This window comes from Carcharhinus amblyrhynchos, chromosome 9, assembly GCF_965287045.1.
Source record: "Carcharhinus amblyrhynchos chromosome 9, sCarAmb.v2.hapA, whole genome shotgun sequence".
NCBI lineage: Eukaryota > Metazoa > Chordata > Chondrichthyes > Carcharhiniformes > Carcharhinidae > Carcharhinus > Carcharhinus amblyrhynchos.
The window spans coordinates 79,425,249-79,448,702 of NC_137332.1; the positions used below are offsets into that span (position 1 = coordinate 79,425,249).

Genomic DNA, 23,454 nt, shown 5'->3' on the forward strand with positions numbered 1-23,454 from the left:
GAAGGATGGTTGGGAACGATCACAGGAAAAGGAACAAGGAATTGAAAAATGATAGTAAACCCAACCTCTTCATGCTTACAGAACGATTTTAATATCGCATATCAAATTAACGTTTCTGATTTCAATTTTTACTTTCGATTGTATCGATAAAAGATAGCACAATAGTAGGAGACAAAAACAAATGATTTGTTTTTGGACACTTAACAACAAAAGCAACTTTTAGTTAAACATCTTTATTCCATGTTTGCTCTCACAGTAAAGTTTTGTACTTCCATCGAGAAGGTACCAAACGAAAACTGGATAAGTTTCAGCTGAGGCGTGGAAGTAACCAGGCAAAAGAATCAGAAATTGTTATCAACTCATCTTGGACATTGATTCCATTGACTCCTGTCCATCTTGGGTGACAATTAAAACTAATTATTTACTCCCTCACTCATGGAGTCTGAGGCCAATTGCCCACACCCATCATTCTAGCAGAAATTAGTCAACTGACCACAGATCAGGGACTGAGCTAGGAGCCTTCCTAATCTATATGATCAGTCTAATGAAACATCACAAAACAAAAAATGATTTATAAATGCAGCCCAAAAATAAAAATATTTGTTATCCTGACAAGGAAATTTAAGACAAGTTATATGCTTAACCTTCCAGCCCGTCTGAAATTATACTGTGGAAATAATCCATTTTAACAGGGCCATCAGGTGAAAAACTAACACTCAAACTGGTGTTCTTAATTTTTATTCACAATGAGGATACAAACCCTTCTAGTTTTTTGATTCTCCAATGTCCATACTTGGATATCTTTCTCTCTCTAACTGTCTTTAGCAACTCTGATTCTTGAACTCCTCTTGATCCAACCCATGCTCTTGTCTTTCTCTCCAGCAAATGCCACCATTAATGCAGAGAATTTTCCTGACATCCCAGAGTAATATTGTTCAACCTCAATATAACTTCAACATCAATCATGCAAGTAATGTTCTAAATTTCCTTTAAAACACAAGGTTAAAAAAATCTCAATTTATAAAAATTAATTTTTAAGAATTTGTTTTAAATAGTCATTTGGCAGTACAGAACGCAAGTTTTGCTAATAAAAGAGATCATTTGTTAAAGCTTTTCATCTTGCACCGAGCAGGATAATCACAAGAATACAAATCCAAGGGAAGGAACAAATTTATACTGTCTGAGAAAAAAGTACTGATTAGTTACTAGTAGACTCAGACTGGTAGAGGCATTGCCCTGGAGACTGCATCATTCAATGATGACTGACAATTAATCACCAAGCAGTTGTGTATTTTATCTCTTAGCATATTTGCATTATTGAATCAGTAAAAAGGTACCTTGTCAAGCTGTGACACCACCTCCCAGAGCAGCGAATGTAGGACAGAGAGCTCACGGCCCAAGTCAATATATCCTTCAAACCCTGGTGTGTTAGAAATGGTGTCTGGGTTTGAGATTTCTACCAGAAAGCGTTTCATTCCACTCCACTCATGTTCCAGAAAATCATTCATAAATGCCATATATTCCTCTTTATTCCCAAACCTATGGATATCAATGGGAGAGATCAAAGAACAAAATGTAGTCTCTGTGGGTGATGATGAATGGGTTGCAAGTATTTTTTACTGGTGTAGCCTGCAGAATACTGTGAACAGCCCCTGAAGTTAAAGCAAAACAAAAATCAGTTCTTAACACAAATTTTCCTTTGATCCAGCTGAATTGCTGAACACTAATGCATAAATTAGTGCTCATACTCCAGGCATTAAATAAAATGTCAACTGTGTACCCGCATTCAGAAAAACACATCTGATGGAAGCACTCACAAGTTTAGTTAACATACGAATTAGGATGGGAGCAGATCACTCTGTCCCTCGGGTCTGCTCTGACATTCAATTAGATCATGGATGATTGGATTGTAACCTCAACCTCACATTCTTGGCTATCCCAAAAAAAAATCACCTCCTTGTTAATCAAAAAATTAGCTAACTCCACCTTAAATAATTCAAAAATTCTGCTTTGGTTACATTTTGAAGACAAGTTCTAGAGAGGCAACTCTCTGGGCCCAATTTTACCATTGTGTCGCACTCAAAAAGGTAAAGCTGGGAGTGAGGCCATTAACGTGGTCCATGCTTGTGTCCGCACAGATGCCAATTTTACAAAGGTCCGAAAATGGACATAATCCGAATTGCTCCTGAAGCAGGTGCAATGGCAATTTAAATGCATTTGCATGCATTTAAATTGAATTAATGGCTGCCCGCCCAACTTTACCAGCATTCCCCCCATTACCATTGTGTTCACGCCTCCAGATTTTGGCGCAAAACATTCTCGGCAAAGGTCTGTTTCAGGTGCTCCAGCTTCTGAAGAGGTATGTTCAGAGCTTCCAACAGCTTTCTGACTGAGGTCGGTGGTGCGCTGGGAGTAGGCGGTGGGGGTGGCAGCAATCATTCTCTGGGGGGGGAGGGGCTGAGGCCCAGTCTTTCTCTAGAGAAAGAGGGGAGGCAGAGCTGGATCATTCTGATCAGTGGGGAGAAAAGAGATAAGGGGCGCATTTTTTCAAATTTGTTGTCTCACTGCGCCTGCGCAGTTCAAAGCTCCGATCGGAGTAACAGCATTTCGAGTGCGATAAGCCTCGCTCACAGCGCAATTCAGACTCGCAATTTTTTTTTTGGGCAAAGTGTGTTGGGGGGCGCCTGAGAACAGATTTCCAAGTCGGATCTGATTTGCGCCCAAATTCAGCACTCAGAATGAAAATGGTAAAATCAGGCCCTCAAAGATAAGACTTTCCTCATCTCCATGACCCCTTATTTTTAAACAGTAACCCCAGTTTTTGATTCTCCCACAAGAAGAAACATCCACTCCACTTCCACCCTATCAATGCCCTTCAGGATCTTAAAAGGTTTTGATCAAATTGTCTCTTACTCATCTAAACTCCAGCAGATACAAACTTAACTTCTCCAACCTTTCCTCAACCTGCCCATTCCTGGTATTATTCAGAGCAATTACTCTGAATTGCTTCCAATGCATTTACATCCTTTCTTAAATAATGAGACCAATACTGCACACAATACTCCAGATGTGGTCTGACCAGTGCCCTACAGAATTAAAGCACAACTTCCTTAGTTTAGCAGTCTTAATTACTTGGTTTACCAATATAGGAACCTTTTGTGATTCATGCACTCGGACACCCAGATCCCTCTGCATCTCAGAACTCTGCAATCTTGCTCCATTTAAGCATCGTTTACATTCTTCCTGCCAAAATTGACTTCACATTTACCCACATTATACTCCATTTGCTAGATTTATGCCCACTCATTTACCTATGTCCCTTTATAGTCTCCTTCACAATTAACTTTCCTACCTATCTTGGCGTTGTCAGCAAACTTTGCAACCACCCCTCAGACCCTTCATCCAAGTCATTTATATAAATTGTCAAAGTTGAGATCCCACACCACAGTAAATTAGTTGAGATACATCTTCAGCTTGTTACCACAATACCTCCTTCAACATACACAAACCATCTGACAACTCCCCTCCCCCCACCAACATATTACAAACTTTCTGATGTCCATTCAGGTCCCAAGATTTAAAAAGACAAATTTAGTACATTGCAGCTGTAATTTTAGTTAACTACAACATACATGACACATGAGTATAACTGAAACATGCAAAATGAAGTAAAAGGACTTGCAATGACATGGTGTAATTGGTAAATAAATCACATACTTGGTGAAATTGGCAAGATTCTGGATGACTTTGGCGATGAGGGTGAGCGTGCGGGATGTTCGATCATCTGGATACTCCTGCATCAGTCCAAAGAGGCTGGGTGACATAATGGCTGGGCAGAGGAAGCGCAGGAAGAGTGAGGCGCTGATTAGGCGTTCGCTGATATCATGCTTCCCACGACTTAAACATTGCTGTTTCCATGAGGCAAACACTTCTTTTAGCTCACGCGGAAACACACTGGAAGAAAAGCAGAAAAGAACATGCCAGTTTTGATTCACACAGACCTTGATCCATGACATTCTCTTTAAACCAAATGGAGCTCATCTCAGCACAACTTAGCAGCAAGTTTTTCTGTTCCTTCACATTCCTATTCTTCCTTCAGCAATATTGTTGCATTTGACTTCAAGGGCTTCTTCAAGTGACTCTCCGCTTAAACATGCTAGGTCTGCATATGTATCAAAACCAGAGCAATGGTCTGTCTTTTCTCTTCAGATAGTCACTAGCTTTGTTGTCTTTATATTTTCTTTTTCTAGGCCTAATTTGATGCGACTGGGATTACCATCCAGAAATCATATCAAGAATTCTATACCCTTGAGAACATCACTGATTTCTGCAGAGTTCTTACCTTACAGTGGAGAGGAAGATGTAAAGATGTAACCAGTGACTGGTGGGAGAAAATACAAATTAACTTACAGCAAAACAAAAATAAACAAAACTAAAATACTGCCTCATGTTCCAGTCTCCACAAATCCAATAAATCATCCTCCATCATTTCTGTCACCATACTTCCTTTCAGCATTTCAAAGGGATCATTTCTTCTGCAATACCATGGTACTTCAATCATCCAAGTCCCTGTAGCTATCCTTCCCACAGCACCTGCTCATTCAAGCGCAGGAGACACTCTTTCACCTGCCCCCCCGACCACCATCCAGACACCCAAACATTACTTCCAGATGAAATAGTGATTGACTTGTAATGCATTTAATGTAATATAATGTAATCAATGCTCATCATAAGGTCTCTTCAGTGAGGAAGATGCAGACTGAGCAAATCACTTTGCAGAACACCTTGTTTGGACTGCAGTGTGCAAACCATCAGTTGCCTCATATTCTAATTCTCCATCTCACCCTGATCTCTCTCTTCTTGGCCTCCTGTAGTGTTCCAATGAAGTTCAGAGATGAGCTCCTCATTTTAAGTACTCCAAATTCATCAATGAATTCAATAATATCAGATTATAACCTCTGGCCACATTTTTTCAGGCAGCTTTTGTACTGATTCTGCTATTCCCATTTACGGCGGCACGGTAGTACAGTGGTCAGCACTGCTGCTTCACAGCTCCAGGGTCCTGGGTTCGATTCCCGGCTCAGGTCACTGTCTGTGTGGAGGTTACACATTCTCTTTGTGTCTGCGTCGGTTTCCTCCCACAGTCCAAAGATGTGCGGGTTAGGTTGATTGGCCATGCTAAGAAATTGCCCCTTAGTATCTAGGGATGCGTAGGTTAGAGGGATTCGTGGGTATAGTATGTAGGGATATGGGGGTAGGGCCTGAGTGCAGACTCGATGGGCCAAAGGGCCTCTTTCTGCACTGCAGGGTTTTATGTTCTCTGATCTATTTATACCTCCTCTTTATGTATCTTTTGTTTCTTTATTTATCCCATTACCATCTCCTTTCCTGCATTTGCTTAAAACTGGTTACATCTTTAATTTTTCCAAGTTCTGACAAAATATCATTGGCTGGAAAATTAACATGTTTCTCTCTCTATAGGTGCTGTCTGATCTTTTGAATATTTCCCATATTTTCTGTTTTTACAATAAATAAATCAAGAAAATAGATCCAAGCTGCTGGATGGCTAATTAGGATTATTGTCAGGATTTTTTCTTCACACAAAGACTGAACAGCCCACGTGGTGGATTTACAGATAGATAAGCTCGTAGGGAAAAACGCATCCTTGTTTAAGATTTGCAGCTGTGGTGGAGAGTGCATATGGTGTTTTTCCACTTATGAATTGGATGGGCTGAATGGTTTCCTGCATGCTTACAATCGTGTGGCATGGAGTTGCCAGCATTGGACTGGGGTAGGCACTGTAAGAATTATCACAACACCAGTTAAAGTCCAACAGGTTTATTTGATAGCATGGGCTTTTAGAGTGCTGTCCCTTCCGCTCCGAAAGCTCATGCTACTAAATACACCTGTTGGACTTTAACCTGGTGTTGTGAGACTTCTGACTGTATCTTGTGGCAGTGTCAGTACATGACCTGAATACTCATATGGTTAGGAAACTAGACTTACTCTTTGAAAAGGTGATAATTGCTTTTTCTCTCAACATCAGCTGTGGTTCCCCTCAACATTTCTCTGAAGACTGTTTCTTACCAGTAGGAATTGATGATTTTGCAGAATGCCAGTTCACAACACATCTTGAGGTTACTCTGATGTTCTGGTAGTTCACTGGATGAACATTTACTTTGGTCCACCTCACAATTTTCATCTGATTCATAAAGTGCCTTTATGAACTCTCCTGAAGTAGGACACAAGCAAGATGAATTGGTGAGGTAATGATGGATAACATATAAAATTGAATTCAATTAGAAGAGAGTGAAGTAGATTAGAGAATTAAATGCAAGGCCTAAATAGTGGTGTGTGAAGAAAGGGTTTTGATTCAAGAAACACATCAGTATTCAGGAAAGACAAAGTTACTCCTCTGGGATGGGCTCCAGCTGAACTGGGCTGGGACCAGTGTCCTGGCCAATTGTATAACTGAGGCTGCAGATACTCGAAGTATGGGGCGGGTGGATTTGGGGGAAGTGAGAATTCAGGGGTGACAGAAGACTTAAAAATCCAAAAGGTCAAGGCATCAGAACAGTGTTGCGATGTGGGTAAAGGCAGAGTGGACAGGAAGATATAAAGAGTTCAACACAAAAATTGTACATTGGCAAATAAGGTCGAGTAGATAGAAGTAAAAAATTAATTTCTTTTTTTTAACCTGTATGCACATAGCATCTGCAATAATACAGATGAACTCTGCCACAAATAATAGTAAATGATTTAGAGGTAATCACTATGACAGAAGTATGGTTACAAGGTGATCAAGGCTGGAAAATAAATATTCCCGGATACAAAGTTTTGGAAAGACAGACATAATGGCAAAAGAGGGATAAGCCCCTGTTCATAACAGGTGACACAAGGACATTAATGAGAAAGGATCTGGTTTCAGAGGATCATGAATCAGTATGGATAGGAATTAGGAATAGCAAGAGTCAAAAAACATTCGGAGTGGTTTACAGTTCCACTAACAATAGTTATATAATTGCACATAGCATTAAACACAAAATTATTGAATTTTAACAACTTTGTGACTCTTAATATGCTCTCTGAAACTTAGTTTGACAACAATTGGGAGGGAAGACAAATGCTGAACTTGCTGGTGAAGCCTACATCCTATGAAAGAAAATGGGAACTTTAACAACTTCAATGTGATAATTGTGAGATAATTTAATCTTCATATGGATTGGGGTAATCAATTTGACAAAAGTGGTACAGAAGATAATCTGTAGAATGTTTACGTGGCAGTTCCTTGCAATAATGCATTGTGGAACACAGTAGGAATAACCTATTTTAGATCTTGTTTTGTGTAATGAAGCAGGGTTAATTAATAATGTCATAGTAAAAGATCCACTGGGAAGTTGTGATCACTACATTACTGAATTTCATGTTAAGTTTGCAAGTGGCATATTCCAATCAGCAACAGAATTTTAAACTTAAACAAAGCTAATGTTAATTGGGTAGATAGATTAAAAAGAGTAAATGAACAGTGAGAAATATTTTTTAAAAAAATTTAAAATATTCAACAAAAGTACATTCCATTGAAAAACAAAATCTCAGCATGAAAGATGCATCCGAGGCTCACTCAAGAAGTTAAGGATTCAAAGATTGAAAAGGCTTCCAATCTCACACTAAACTGGTCCCTGGGATGAAGAGAAGTGTCTTATGATGAGAGATTGTGTAAATTGAGTTATATTCACCGAAATTTGAGAATAGTGAAATTTCCAAGATTCTGAAGGTTTTTTCCCCGTTTTCTTTCATAGGATGTAGGTTTCACTAGCAAGTTCAGCATTTGTTTTCCCTCCCAGTTGTCATCAAACTAAGTAACTTGCTCAGCCATTTCAGAGGGCATATTAAGAGTCACGCACTTTGTTGTTGGACAGACAAGGTAAGGATAGCAGATTTCCTTCCTGAAAGACATTGATGAATCGACAATAGCTTCATGGTCACCATCACCAAGACTAGTTTTCAATTACTGATTTATTACTTTTGAATCTTTAAATCCCACCAGCTGCCATGGTGGGATTTGAACACTTGTCCAAGAGTCTTAGCCTGGGCTTCTAGGTTACTAGTCCAGTGACGTTATCCCTGCACCATTATCTCCCCTAAAAGCACGTCTTGATCACTTTTGGACACTTGTAGCACATTTCTCAGCCATCTTCATGATAATTTACGTTTCCTTGTCCAATTACAACCTCCCCCCCATCCTCATTGTATAAATCTTTTCTAATTTTCTTTGCTCTTAGCTCTGATGAAGGATCATCCAAACTCAAAACATTGGCTCTATTCTCTCTCCACAGGTGCTGTCAGATCTGTTGAGATTTTCCAGCATTTTCTGTTTTTGTTCCCGAAGTACTAACTTGATAAAGTGGACGGAGATTATTTCCAAAAGTCAGAGAATCTAACACACAGGGGCAATGTCTCAGGATAAGGGGATGATCATTTAGGACTGAGACTTGGAGAATTCACTTAATTAAAGGTGTTGTGAGTCTTTGGAATTCTCTACCCCAGATGTTTGTGGATCCTCCATCATGGAATACATGTATGGCTAGAACAGACAGATTTCCTGAATCAAGGAATATTGGAGTGGACAAGGAAGTGGAGTCAAAACCTATATTAGCCATTTATTGAATGGTACAGCAGGCTCCATAGGCCATGTGGTCGACTCCTGCTCCTATTTCATGTGTTCTTGTGGTGGGAGAATAAATAGCTATCAGTCCCTTCAATGTAGATTACGCTTTGTTGAACAACTGTGTGCTTTAGAAGTTGATGCCACTCAAGTGCCTTGGTTGCTAACAGAATGTGTAACAAAGTAAGTAGAGCAGGTACCCTGTACATTGTGTGTCACTGTGACATGATACTACAACACAGCAGCACAAAAGGCGGTGCAGTGTACTGGCACACGAACCACATGAATTCAGAGCACCTTGCAAAATGTGTCACAATATATGGAACTGCGTCAGCAACAGTGAAATCGGAGCCAATAGAAAGTACATCTCCAATAATTAAACAGTAAAATGGTCCCAAACCATGTACTTTCCCCTTCACCTGTGTTCAAGCAAAGTGGGCTGTTGTGTATTTTCTTGATCAACAGTAAGATGTCATTGAAATGTGCCTTCTTTGCCTTGCTCTGTTTTAACAGGATGAAACCAGCATATACACTTCACACCAGTTTATTCAAAGCCACCCACTCTCCCACAGTACCTGCACTACGGTGCAGCATTAGCAATCAATCAATCCAGTGGAATCAGTCAACACTTACCCAAGGCATCATGGAGATACTTCTGTCCGACAAGCTTCAAATACTCCTCTATGGCTTTTGTTGCTAAAGTGTTTTCCCTGAAGAGGAGAACATCATGTTCCCCACATCGATCCACCTCAGACATTACCAAGTCTGTAAGGAAGTCCTGAAAGGAGTCAGAATTAGATAGAAGTCTGAATATTGGGAAATAGTCCATATTCTGCAGTGTAAGGAAAAATAAAGTTCTAACTGACAAGAGCAATTACTCACTGCTACAAACCTGAGTGTTAAGAGGAACTTGTAGCAGCAGTTCAGGACAGCATAATAATGGCCATTAAGGTGATGTACACTTGTTCACTAAAACCAAATATTGCCTTTGTGATCTTGGCAGTTTTAATACTGGAGAACTTTTTAATGACATGACCCTAATATACTAAACGTCTAACAGTTAAAATAATCAAAAAATCTGATCAGTAAATAATGAATTGAAGTCAAATGTATGTGTTTGGTATATAACATTGATCTAAGCATATTTATTCTCAGTATGCACTGATACATTATTTCCTGGTCCAAACTTTGCTTGTGGTATTGGGTTATATTAATACACTATTTCAGTGCCTTTCCTTGCCCAAGTTTAACATTGATTTAATATCATTCACTGAGTGACCAGGTTGTCAGTCAGCAGACATGGAAAGTTTTCACCATCCGATCAGAAGGAGCAAAAGACAGAAAACGCCTTGGATTCCCTCCTTCCAACTCAGATGGAGGATCTCAATTAGACAGCACACAGGAGATGCTGAAACTAGTAAAAATACAATGAAGATGGAGCTGCAGCATTAGGAACTCCACAGATGGAAAGAATAAAATGATAAACGTGAATCTTCCTTCTCATTTTGGGCTGTCTGTGGTGGTTAATGAGCTGATGTGGATGGTTTTATTGCAGGTACTGGCTTGAATGAGTTACTGAAGCTGACAATGTGCTGTAGCCAAGTTATCAGCATTGATATCAATAATTAACCTAAGAATTCTTCAGTCGTAAATAAGTCAATATATCTCAGAGTGCTAAAAAGACCAACATTTCTAACAGCCATCAGGGCAACAAAAATACTGCAAATGACAGCAAGGCAACAAGATGTAAAGAAATTATTTTGCAAGAAATTGATTTTTAAAAATAAACAGAGGCAGCACAATAGCACACAGCAGGCAAGTACCAGTGGGATATTCGTTCCACATTTCTCAGTTACTGTGCGATGGTATTCAGCAAGACATGGAAGGGATAAAACTGGTCAGTTTATTCTGCTACCTTTTCTGGCTAGCACCCACCTTCAAACAGTTAGCCCAGGTGGAGAAGGATCAATGCCCCTCAACCACCTGCTTGCTGTGCCGGAGAAATTTAAACAATGAGATATCATCGTTCACGATTGTTCATTCTTAACCAGTGTTTATATACATTAGGATTGTCTTAATTTTCTGAGGCCGCAAAGGAACAGTGGCACAACCCTAGAGGTTCAGATGTTCTAAAACAGGGAGTCACTGGAGAAATTTAAAGCTAATCCACTAGAATTACAAAACTGAATTACTTCTCTCAGAAATCACAGGAGTGGTTTAGGAGGATTAAATCCCCAATTCTCATTAAATTTATCTCTACAAAGAGGAGGAAGATATTTCACTTAAAGCAGTGCGCTCATAGCCTCAAATCTTTATGAAGGATAAATGTTCCAGGCATTTGGCCTTAATGGGAGTTTTTTTTAACTACTCATTAGTAAGAGAACAGAACGCATGCAGTGCTGATAAATGGAAACCAACCAAAGGAAAAGACAAAGAGTCAGAGAAACTAGGTCAACTGTGCCTCATGGGTAATTTACTGATGTGACCATACAAGCGTGTTCATGTATGCTTAATGCATGAAATAAAATCAGTTACTGCAGTAGCATTTGTAAATGTGAGCAGATTATGCTATTGCCAGGTTTCATTCTTTAAAATCAAACGATATCTGTCGTATAAGCTACGTTGAAGTTGCAATATGATGGGCAATATAGATAGCACAATTAAGAGACTGAATTATGCAGTGATACATTCTGGTAATTCGCACATAAGATAAAAAATACAAAACAGAACAGACCACAAGAAAGAAGAATGCACTACCCAAGGATAAAGTGGAGGACAGTACATATTAGTGCATCAGAAAGTAGTGAAATATACCATTATGAACCTGAACACTGTCCTACTGGAAATTGCATCTATGTGGTTAGCTGGTGATGTCAGGACTGAGCTTGGCTATGATGCTATTTCCAGCTCAATAACAGAAACATAAACATCAACAACATAAAGAACCACCACCACTTTGGAGCACTACAGTATGAAATGAGCTCCAAAAGGATTAGATCCCTGTATCAGTCTGCACTCGGCGTGGAGTAAGACAGAGAAAATATAGAGGAATTCCAAAATAACAAATGTTCTCCAAAGTCCATCAGACTCTACAACTCCTTCAACACAGTACAACCATCACCTAACCTATTATGAAAGATTACTTTTACAATCGTTATTCCTAACCAGCGGTAGCCATTTGTGCAGCTGGTCCCACTCACATCTTAAAGCTCCATACATGTGAAAGTGCTTTGACTGTGTTATTCAACACACAATTTCTCAAACCCCCAATCTTTGATGTGAAGTTCAGCTCCATGACAGTTTGTACAATGAAACATTAAAAATTCTAATTACTATAGACAAAATATGAAATCACAATATTCATTATTACAAATAAAGAAGAAAAGTTCTTATTTGTTAAGCATTCTCCCCTTATTTTGCTTGTTGTTCCAAATGCACTGATTTGGAAGGAGGGTTGGTTGCCTTAAGGGGGAATTATTCACTTGCAAATCTTTTCTAAGGGCAGGCATCATCACGTGCATTTACACTGTGTCAGAACAGCAAAATGTGCTTCATAGCCAATTTAGTATTTTTTGAAGTATTATGACTATTGCAATACAGGTGATGCAGCAGCTAATTTGTGGACATCAAGGTTCCAGGGCCATCAATTTTAAAATAACCTGTTTTAGTGATGTTGGTGGATGTACAAAAAATGATGGCAGAAACACTGGATAGAATTCCCCAGCCTTTCTAAATTGTGTAGTGGGATTTTTTCCATCCATCTGAGGGAAACTTTCAAACTTGAAACCTCTATCACAGAGAGACAAGGGCATCAGATGCACTGGCTATAATTTTTCAAAAATCGTTTGATTCTGGGGAAGTACGGAGGATTGGAAAACTGCTAATGTGGCATCCCTATTCCTGAGAGGCAAAAATTGGTTAACTTTAGGTCGATTAGTCTAACATTCATTGTTGGAAAGAAAATGTTGGATCAATTATTAAGGAAGTAATAGCAGCACAATTTGCAAAATCATAAGCCAATCAAGCAAAGTCAGCATTGAAATTGTATCTTTTTTTTCGTTTTTTGAGAAAGTCTCAACTGGAACAGATAGAGGGAAACCAGTAAATTTGTTGGATTTGGACTTCCACAAGGCATTTGACAAGTAACCTCACAAAAAGCTAAGTCATAAGACAAGAGCCCATGGTGCTGGATGTTGTATATTGGCATGGATTGAGAACAGACTAATGGGCAAGGAACAGCATGTGCGGATAAGGGGTTATTTTTCAGGTTGACCACCTATAACCAGTGGGGTTCCACAGGGATCAATGCTGGCACCGCAACTGTTTACTATGTATATATATGAATGAATTGGAGGAAGGAAGCAAATGTATTGTAGCCAAGATTGCAGAGAACACAAAAATAGGTGGAAAGACAAGCTGTGAGGGGGATACAAACAGTTTACAAAGAAATTTGATAGAGTAAGTGAACAAAAAGTTGGCAAATGGAGTATGATGTGGGAAAATATGAAGTTGTTCATTTTTGGAAGGAAGAACATGAGAACAGAGTATTATTTAAATGGAGAAAAACTGCAGCAACATAAAGGGAAACACAGATGACTAGCAAATAGGTGCAGCAGGTAATCAGGAAAGCTAATGGAATGTTGGTCCTTATTTCAAGGGGGTTGGCGTATATAAGGATAGAAATCTTGCTGCAACTATACAAGGTACTGATGAGGCCATATCTGGAGTATTGTGAGCAGTTTTGGTCCCTTCATTGAGGAAAGATATTATTTCATTGGAGACAGTTCAGAGAAGGTTCACTAGGATGATCCCCAATATGGAGGGACTGTGTGACTCTTTGGAATTCCTTGTCACAGAGAGCTGTGGGAGAAGTGGCCTTTTGTACATTTAAGGCTGAGACAGATAGATTTTTGATCAGTAAGGGAATCGAGGATTATGGGTAAAGGGCAGGAAAGTGGACATGAGGAATGTTGGATCAGCTATGATCCTATGAAATGGTGGAGAAAGCTTGAGGAGCTGAATGGCCCATGCCTGTTCCTATTTCTTATGGCCACAGGAACACCACCACCTCAAAGTTCTCCTCTGGCACACATGCTATCCTGACTTGGAATTTACCACCATTCCTTTACTGTAGCTGGTTCTAAAACCTGGAAGTACTTTACAAATAGCAACGTGGGCACATAGACTTCAGTGGTCCAAGAAGGCAGTTCATCTCCATCTTCTCAAAGGCAATTAGTGATGGACAACAATGCTCACATCCCATGAAAGATTTTTTAAAAAGTGGAGCCTCAGTTTAATATCTTAGCAGAAAGTTGTCATTTCTAATAAGTCCAGTATTTCCACAGCATAGCAAGTGTCAGCCTGGATTAAGGGTTTAAGACTTTGAACTCAGTATCACACAGGATGTGCATTCACCCATTGAACATTTGCTGCAGATAGGATGGCTGATCTTACTGACAATAGTTATCAAGGATTTAGATATACAGTGAGTGTGCATGTTCCATCATAGCCTCCTGACAGTTGCCTGACCTGGGGCTGCAAAAGAGTTTCCATTGTAATTACTCATTCCACTTAATGGCAAACACAATTGCTGTGACCTTATTCTGGTAAAAGCCCTTTATCTTCTGGGTTTTAACAAGGATTCTCTTCTGCAGATAGCAACAACTAAAACCGTTAACAATTAACCCATCCTGTTCCATGGGGACAGAGAAAGAGACGAGATTTAAAAACTAACAAGAAAGAAGCACAAATCTGAACCGCTGCAACATATTACCCAAGGTACAATTTAAATAATCAACATTCTGAAACTGGGAGCAGAGGAGAAAATACATTGATTCATGCGTCAGGAATCAATTACATTGCTGTATTTTATGTGTACCAGGTAAAGGTGGCCTATTGGCATTCAATATTCTGGAGTCTGTTGCAATTGTCTTTGAAGTTATTGGAAAATACATTCCTGATTTAAACATTTCCAACAAAATCGCTTGATTCTGATCATTTCAGCTAAGTCAAGCTGTACACAATAACAAGGGATTTCAAATTACTATTTGGATGGCTTTAAAATCTTAATTTCAAAAATAATAAACTTTTGTTCTGAAAAACATGGAGAATGTCCACATGAAGCAACTGAAGGCTCTCTGCTTTGGGCATCCTGGCAACATTTCAAAACATAACAAAGTCTCCAAAGGATCTGAACAAACTTATTGCGTTTTCAGGCATTTTCCCACTCTCCTCAGCAAGCCTCTCTTTATCAGTGAACCTGGATAGCAACTGCCAGCTAACTATTCAACTACAGCATGCTCACCCAATGTCTGTACATGCGTACATTTTTAAACAGGTCACAAGTCAGCAATATTGACTGATTTGTTATGCCTCCTAGGATTGGTTGCCTAGTTGGCCAATACCTTCTCATGTTGAAAAGTTTCAGAAGTATTTTAAAGAATGAATGACTATTAAAGCACAATTTCTGCCATTAAGGAATGAAATGAAGAAGTTCATGCATGTAATTTTTGCTGATTGATAGAGGGAGGAATGTTGGCCAGAATATCAAAAGAATAACCTTCTTTGAATACCATTATAAGATCTCTTAACATTCATTTCAATCATAGAAACAAGCAGCCCAAGGCAGAAAATTAACATCTCACCAAAAGGATGAAAACTCCGGTGATGGACTATTCCCTCTATTTCTTGGAGGGCCAATCCAGACACAAAAACACCATTAGCTTAGCCAAGCTTGCGAGAGCCTAACTAATTAAGCACCTAACAAGTTTGCACTCTGATCTGACATGAAAAACCATTACACTATTTAAAAACAGAGACCTTCCTGGTGTCTTGTTAATACTTATCCCTCAATCAAAATTATCAAAAAAAAATCTCAATTCATTTCAAAGCAGTTTGTGGTGCTGTGCTTTGTCTAAATTAAAAGTTAAAGCTTATTTATTAGTCATAAGTAGGCTTACGTTAACATGGCAATGAAGTTACTGTGAAAATCTCCCAGTCACCACATTCCGGCGCCTGTTCGGGACAACTTAGCATAGCTGCCACATTTGTCAACATCCCAACAGTTATGATAGTGTTAGAAATATTTTAATAACTTCATTAATGTTCTGAGATTTCTAGAGAATGTGAAAGGTACTAAATAAATACAAATTGTTTTTTTCCTTTACCTACTTACTCTGTATAGCTCAGTATATTGTGGTGCAGCTCGTCACTGAGTTTGGGTTTTATAGTGTTAAGGTTTCTACATCAAAATTGGGTTTAAAAAAATTTATTCTCAGGATGTAGACATTTGGTGCTCATCCCCAACTGCTCTGAGAAGATGGCAGTGGTGGGCCTTGTTCTTTAACCATGCAATCCATATGTTGCTTTTTATTTTTCAGTGTAGTGGTTTGATGCAACTGAGTGGCTCGCCTAACTAATCCAAAGGGGAGTTAACATATTAACGTGGGGCTGGAATGATAATTGACCAAACCTGACATGGATGGCAGACTTCCTTCGCTAAAAGGCCAGTTGCATTTTTTGCAACAATCAGACATTGACATGGTGACTTTTACTAATGCAATCTTTTTTAATTTACAAATTCATTTTAAATTCAATTTTTAAAATTGTCGCTGAACTCACGTTCTTCAGATTATCCTGCCATTGTTAGATTTCTGGATTAGTGCAGGAATATACCCATTGCACTATCATACCCATATTATATTCAATCTAAGTTATAGTTGACTTGTATAGTTATGGATTCTATCATTTGACAAAATAATGCAGCGGCATTAATCACAGTGGCAAAGTGGTTAGCACTGTTGCCCCACAGTGCCAGGGACCCGGGTTTGATTCCTGGCTTGGATGGGGTTTGCACATTCTCCCCGTGTCTCCATGGGTTTCCTCCAAGTGCTCCGGTTTCCTCCCACATTCCAAAGATGTGTGGTTAGGTGGATTGACTATGCTAAATTGCCTCTTAGTGTCAGGGGGATTAGCTAGGATAAATGCATGCAGTTGTGGGGATAGGCCTTGGGTGGGATTGTGGTCTGTGTAGACTCGATGGGTTGAATGGCTTCCTTCTGCACTGTAGGATTCTATGACTCCCTGAAAGTAGACAAATCTTCTGCATCACAGTTGGTAACTTATTTGTTAAGGCAACTAATTAAGAAAAAGAATGGACAATACAGAAACTGCAGTCTGGCCTGAGAATTAGCTTTCACTTTTAGGATTGTTGAGGATGCAGAGTTTCTTCAAGCTCAGCGCCAAATGCAAGAGAAATGTTAAGCTGATAGACAAAGTTGTTGGGAAGAATGCATCAGCATCTATTGTACTTCAAGGCAGGGACTATGGAGCCTAATGAATGGATAAATCCTTGAAGGCTATACTAGGAAAAAAATTAAAAATACATTTTATTTTCAATTTTTTACCTCTCTTCAAAGAAACAAAAGAACAAGAACAAAAGTAGACCGTTCAGCCACTGTTAGATCTCAGAGTGGCACCACAACTCAATTCCCCCATCTTTGCTTCATATCCCTTAATATTCTTACACAATTAAAATGTCTTGATCTTGGTTTTGAAAATCAACCTACCAAACATCCGCAGCATTTTTGGGTGGAGAAACTTTCCAGATTTCCACCAGCTTCATGTTTTCACCTCTAAATGCTCTGGCCCAACTTTAAAATGATTCTCCATGAGAATCCCACTCTTTCCTGTATCTAACCTATCAAATTCTTTTATTATTTTAAACATCCTTATTTGATCAACCTCAATCTTTGAGCTCAACGGGATACAAGACATGGTAATACATTTAGTTGATATTTTAATCCTTTAAGTTCCAATATAACTCTGATTCCAGCATAACTCCACCTTAATGACTATTGTCTAGTAGTTCTGACATCCATCATTATGAAGTGCTTCAAAAGGCTAGTCATGGCACGAATCAATTCCAGCCTCCCTGTACTGCCTGAATCCAATACAGTTCGCTTACCACCACAACAGGTCCACAGCAGATGCCATCTCCCTGGCCCTGCACTCAACCTTGGAACACCTAAATAACAAAGATACCCATGTCAGACTCCTATTTATTGACGACAGCCCAGCCTTCAACACCATTATTCCCATGAAACTCATCTCCAAACTTGATGGCCTGGGCCTTGGCTCCTCCCTCCGCAACTGGATCCTGAACTTCCTAACTCACAGACCACAATCGGTAAGGATAGGCAACAACACCTCCTCCACGATTATCCTCAACACCGGTGCCCCACAAGGCTGTGTTCTCAGCCCCTCTGCTATACTCCTTATACACCTATGATTGTGTGGCTAAATTTCCCTCCAACTCGATTTTCAAGTTTGCTGGCTACGCCACCATAGTGGGTCAGATCTCAAACAATGATGAGACAGTTTATAGGAATGAGATAGACAAGTTGGTGAACTGGTGCGGTGACTTTAATCTCTCCCTCAATGTCAACAAACCAAAGGAGACTTCATTGACTTCAGGAAGTGTAGTAGAGAAAATGCCCCTGTTGACATCAATGGAGATGAAGGACAAAGGGTCAAGAGCTTCAAGTTTTTAGATGTTCAATTCATTAACAACATGTCCTGGTCCTCCCATGCCGACATTTATAGTTAAGAAAGCCCACCAATGCCTCTACTTTCTCAAAAGGCTTAGGAAACTTGGCACGTCAGTCGCGATTCTCACTAACTTTTACAGATACACCATAGAAAGCATTCTTTCTGGTTGTATCACAGCTCGGTATAGCTCCTGTTCTTCCAAGACCACACAAAACTACAAAGACTCGAGAACGTAGCATAGTTCATCACTTCTTAGTGTTGGACCAGCCTCCCAAGCATTGACTCTGTCTACATTTCGCGGCCTCGGCGAAGCAGCCAGCATAATGAAGGACCCCATGCACTCCAGACATACTCTCTTCCATCTTCCATTGGGAAAAAGATACAAAAGTCTTAGGTCACATACCAACCGACTCAAGAGCAGCGTTTTCCCTGCTGCCATCAGATTTTTGAATGGACGTACCTCGCATTAAGTTGATCTTTCTCTACACCCTAGTTATGACTGTAACACTACATTCGCACTCTCGTTTCCTTCTCTATGAACGGTATGCTTTGTCTGTACAGCATGCAAGAAACAATACTTTTCACTGTATACTAATGCATGTGACAATAAATCAATTCAGTGCTTCTGCACTGTACCCCTCCCAAAAACATCTTTCCTGAGATGCTGAAACTGAATGCAGTGCTGCAGATGGTACCTGTACAACTGAAGATCATCTTCATTTGCTTTATTATTATATAATTGTAATTATAGTATTAGTCTTTTTGTACCTGGCAATAGCTTTTAGTGATTAGTGGACACGGACACCGAAATTACTTAAATCCCTTTGATTCTCCACAGTTCATGGACTGTTTCCTTCATGGTGAGAGGATAATTATATTTCTTGGATTTAAATTGGATTACCTCACACTTTCCCAAATTGAATTCCATCTGTCACAGCCTGACACATATCATTTGTCTATATCCCTTTGTAATTTGCTACTCACATGCACAGTGCCATCTCCAAACTTGGAAACATGACTCTCTATTCCTTCATTCAATCCATTAATATATATTATGAAAATCTGACATCCCCATACATATGGCTGCGGAGCATCATTTGCCACATCATGCTAATCAGAATCTTGATCCTAGCTCAGTGCATCATATCTATCAAAAAATACATTCTCTCACTTCAGCTATTAATTTCAAGTGAAATCTTATCAAATGCCTTCTGAAAGTCCATTTAGACAACATCCACAGACACTCCACTATTCACCATAGTTAGCTCAGTTGGCTGGACGGTCGCTTCATGATTCGGAACAACACCAGCAGCATGGATTGAATTCTTATGTCTGCTGAGGTTATTTATGAAGGCTCCACCTTCTCAATCTTGCCCCTTGTCTGAGGTGTGGTGATCTTCAAGTTAAACCACCACTAGTCTCAAAAGGGGAAGCAGCTAATAGTCCTACGGCAACATTTTTATTTATTCACCATGCTAATTATTGCCTCAAAAAAAATCCAACTATGTTACTCAGGCATGACCTATCATGACAAATCAATGCAGATTTACAGTTTATCTGAAACTTGTCTAAGTACTCAGTTACTTTCATGATGGATTCCAGCATCTTCCCACAAATGGTGTTAAACTGTCAGGGTACCTGGTTTCTCTTCTGTCCCTTTTTAAATAATGGGGGTAAATTTTCAGTTTTCCAATCCAAATTCTGATTTTGCAAATTCGCAGGGATAATCAGCAGGGGAAGGAGTATATACATTTAAAAGAGTAACAGTAGAACTTTATATTTGCATCCATTCACTCATTAGGAATCTGTCACAAATTTACTTCAGAGAAAAAAAATAGTTTTTAAGATCCAAAATAAGGGTTTCAACTATCAGTTTGCAGACAAGGTGCACAATAAAGCCACCCAAAAAGTGGCAATTATTGCACGGGCTTTAAACACATCAATTTAAATAACTCAACTTACAAGTCATTGCAATACACAAACACACAAACAGCACAAAAAGATTTTACAATGAGTTTACAGCTGATGAACTTTGTCAGCATTTTTCAACTGTACGGTAGCTATTAAAAAGATAAAGACATAAGCAGGACAAAAATAAGATTATAACTCTGTGGCTATGGAAACCTTACAGTCATTCTTCCAGCAAATTTCTGTTTGCAACCTGAAGTTCAAAGCCCATAATGGCAAGTTCTGAAGATGAAAGTAACAGTGGTAAAAACCCAGATGCTATTTTTTAACTAATATTCTTCAGGCAAGCAAGCTTGTCCCTCCTATCCATTCTGGCTGCAAATAATTTTAGTCCCATACTACAACGCTCACTGTCTTCTGCACAATCAGAGATAAGCAATACAAACCATTTTACCAGAAGTGCCCGTATCCTAAGAGCAAACTGAAGGTAATTTTACATGGGAGTTATCACATGCAGATTCACCAAATTTCTGGATCTTCAACCAGTTGCATTCATGGGAAATAAAACATGCTTGGCATTATTCAGTTGTCAGCTCTTAAACTTCATAAAGACACTGTTGTTAAATGCATATTGATTGTGTTTAATTGTATGCAGGAGGTGGGCATTTACTGGGGATCCATTTGTGCCCCGATAAATAGGAAAAGAATGGAACAGTGGTTGTTGGGTTAGGAGGTACATGCTTGTAATGTATATCTTGGTACCAAAGAAAGCCTTTAAAACGGCAAGATTGTTTTCTGTTCTAGCCTTCACCACGAGGCTGTCGGCTGTGATCACAGGCTTAGTTTACAATCATACAAAAATGATAGAGCTCCTGATTTTACTGCAATGTTCATTTCTATGCTTACCTTTGCTCGCCCAGTGCTCTGTAGGATATGAACAAGAGCACAGGCCATCTCTTCTTTGTTCTTCACACTGATGACTGGCTCCAGCACAGAGCACAACATGGTGTAGTTGTTGGTGACAAACTCTGCAAACTCTTTATACTGTTCCATAGGAAGGATGGCAATTGTTTGATAGCGGCATTTGATGCGGATATACGGACCTCCACCTTTGCCCTTGTTGGGATTAGGCGTGCTGACAGGGTACCATTTTTCTATAAATTGTCGTCCAATGACACTAGTGATTGGAATATTAACCAGTCCCACGTAATTATTCTTGTCTTTCTTTTTCTTCTTATCCATGTCCTTGTAAATGTGCACTGTGATGTTCCTTACCATTGGCAGAGTGTAAAACTCAAAATGTTCACCCCAGAACAGATTATCTGCTTTCATTTTACTGGTAGTTCGTGCATATAGCGTGTCATCTAGACACAGCTCACAAAAATATCTTTTTTTAGGGGCTAAGTCTTTTGCTTCAATAATCCAGAGACGGAGTACATTTTCTGCACGGCGACAGTTGTCCTAGAAATATAAAACAGAGTATGTATCACAATTTCTAAGTCAGCTTACTTTTTGATTAATATTTTTTGCATAGAAAAGATCCATCGATATAACCAACTTCAAAGCCTTACCATTTTGACAACTGATTATGTGAACAATCAAGAAGCAGGGTTTGTGGCATCAACCTTAGTTGCTTTGCCTGCCAACTTTTCCTGCTTTTCTATGTGTAACTGCTTGGCGCTTGCTTAGTAGCTCTTCTTAGCAACAGAGCTATAGTTGGACACTGACCTGAGGGCTACGACTGAAGTGGGCATTCTGCCACCATTCCACAGCAATTCAACAGAAAATGTTACCATCAAGTTTATCAGTACATTACACAACTTTCCTGGGTTAAAAAATTGAGCTGGTTTTAATCTTGAGGAGTGGCTATTGAAGGAATTAATCACAATCTAAAATTAACATATTCTCTACATGCATGCTTGCAGTCAAAGATTTAACTGAAGAATTTGCTAGTTAATCATCTGCTTTGCAATTCAATCAAGGGTTTATGGACTAATAGCACTCTCACAAATGATCATGGGTACTGCAAAGTAATGGAGTTCCAGTGTTTGTGTCATGAGGGGTGGTGTGTGTGTGTGCATGTGCGTGCGCTGAGATGGTTTAAACACTTCTGGCTGAACAGCATGATTTAATGACTTGAATTTTTTTGGCCAATGCAGATGGTTTTAAATAACCGATCTTAGTGATATACCCCAATAATAAATTTATTTCTAGACTGTGGAGACAAAGCTGGCAGATGTTTATTACATTGAATACTGTGTGGTTGAGCACTGAAGTTTTTACAGTGTGAACGGTCCCTACATTGCTGCTGTGATACAATACCAGAAGCTTTGCTCTGGTTTGCATGGAGTTGAAGCTGGGTACTTAATCTAAGGAGTTCTAACTGGTGAGTGTCAAACCACCATTACAGCAAGTTAACCAATGACACTTGGCCAGTGGAGATACATGGATTAGGAAGTAGGTAGAGAATTTTGGATTTGAAAAAATATTTCACAAGATGTCATTTGAAGATAAGGCAGTTTGGAACATGTGTAATGCAGACACAGCAATGGGAGCCACTTATCATAACTACTTGAATCCAAGGCAGAAGGAAGATTCGGTTGCCTAGCATAGCCTCCATGTGCAGTCAATAGTTTAACCAATCTTTAAACAATTAATAGATTCAAGGGGAGATCTTCTTAATCAATACTCAGAGAATTGCAGAGCTGTGCAATGTAAGCAGCATTAAAATTAACAGACACTTCAAGATAACAGATAAAGCTGCACATGAGAATCCAGAAAAATTAAAAATTACAGGTGGAAGATTGCAGTAATTAATCAACGATGATGGAAAACACAGAAAGAATATGAAAGTTACAGTACTGTTTTTATACACACAGAAGTAATACATTACCAGAAGGAGCAGGACCAGGCTGAGCAAGCCCCATTGATAGTACTGACACAAATTCCGATTTAGTGAAAGTTTGTAGCAGGTGCACTCACAAGCAGCTGGCAAATGGAGTGAAGAACTACATATTCATAGGGTAAATTGAACGAAAAGTTACTAGAGTGGGTGGGTAATGAGTACCTGGGTGCCAGAAGAGTGACTTGTGGGCCTTGTAAGCCCTGAGGGTTCCAATTCAGTTTGCTCACATGGTCATACAAGACAGTATGTACAGGGTAGGGGACAGAGTAATGCCATGTACACACAGGCAAACACACTGTCATGTGCTGCAGCTATGTAAAAGCCCTGCTGACATCAATGCAACATTTGCCTCATGCAGTCCCACAACACCAAACAAGCTGCACATCATATTGATATTTATTTGAAGAACACACCAGCATTCTACTTG

The 23,454-nt window shown here is 39.3% G+C and overlaps 1 protein-coding gene across 9 annotated transcripts in view; it reads right to left on the reverse strand.

Annotated features, from left to right (window-relative positions):
- The window catches only part of rasal2 (RAS protein activator like 2), a 388,464-nt gene that overhangs the window by 25,050 nt on the left and 339,960 nt on the right, over nucleotides 1-23,454 (reverse strand). For all 9 annotated transcript variants that reach the window (XM_080195958.1, XM_080195961.1, XM_080195959.1 and 6 more), the window contains 5 exons: nucleotides 21,029-21,583; nucleotides 9,299-9,443; nucleotides 6,088-6,232; nucleotides 3,718-3,954; nucleotides 1,338-1,539 (listed from right to left, as the gene is read on the reverse strand). In XM_080195958.1, coding sequence (XP_080052084.1) covers nucleotides 1,338-1,539; nucleotides 3,718-3,954; nucleotides 6,088-6,232; nucleotides 9,299-9,443; nucleotides 21,029-21,583 — 1,284 coding nt within the window. The remainder of the gene's footprint in view (nucleotides 1-1,337; nucleotides 1,540-3,717; nucleotides 3,955-6,087; nucleotides 6,233-9,298; nucleotides 9,444-21,028; nucleotides 21,584-23,454) is intronic.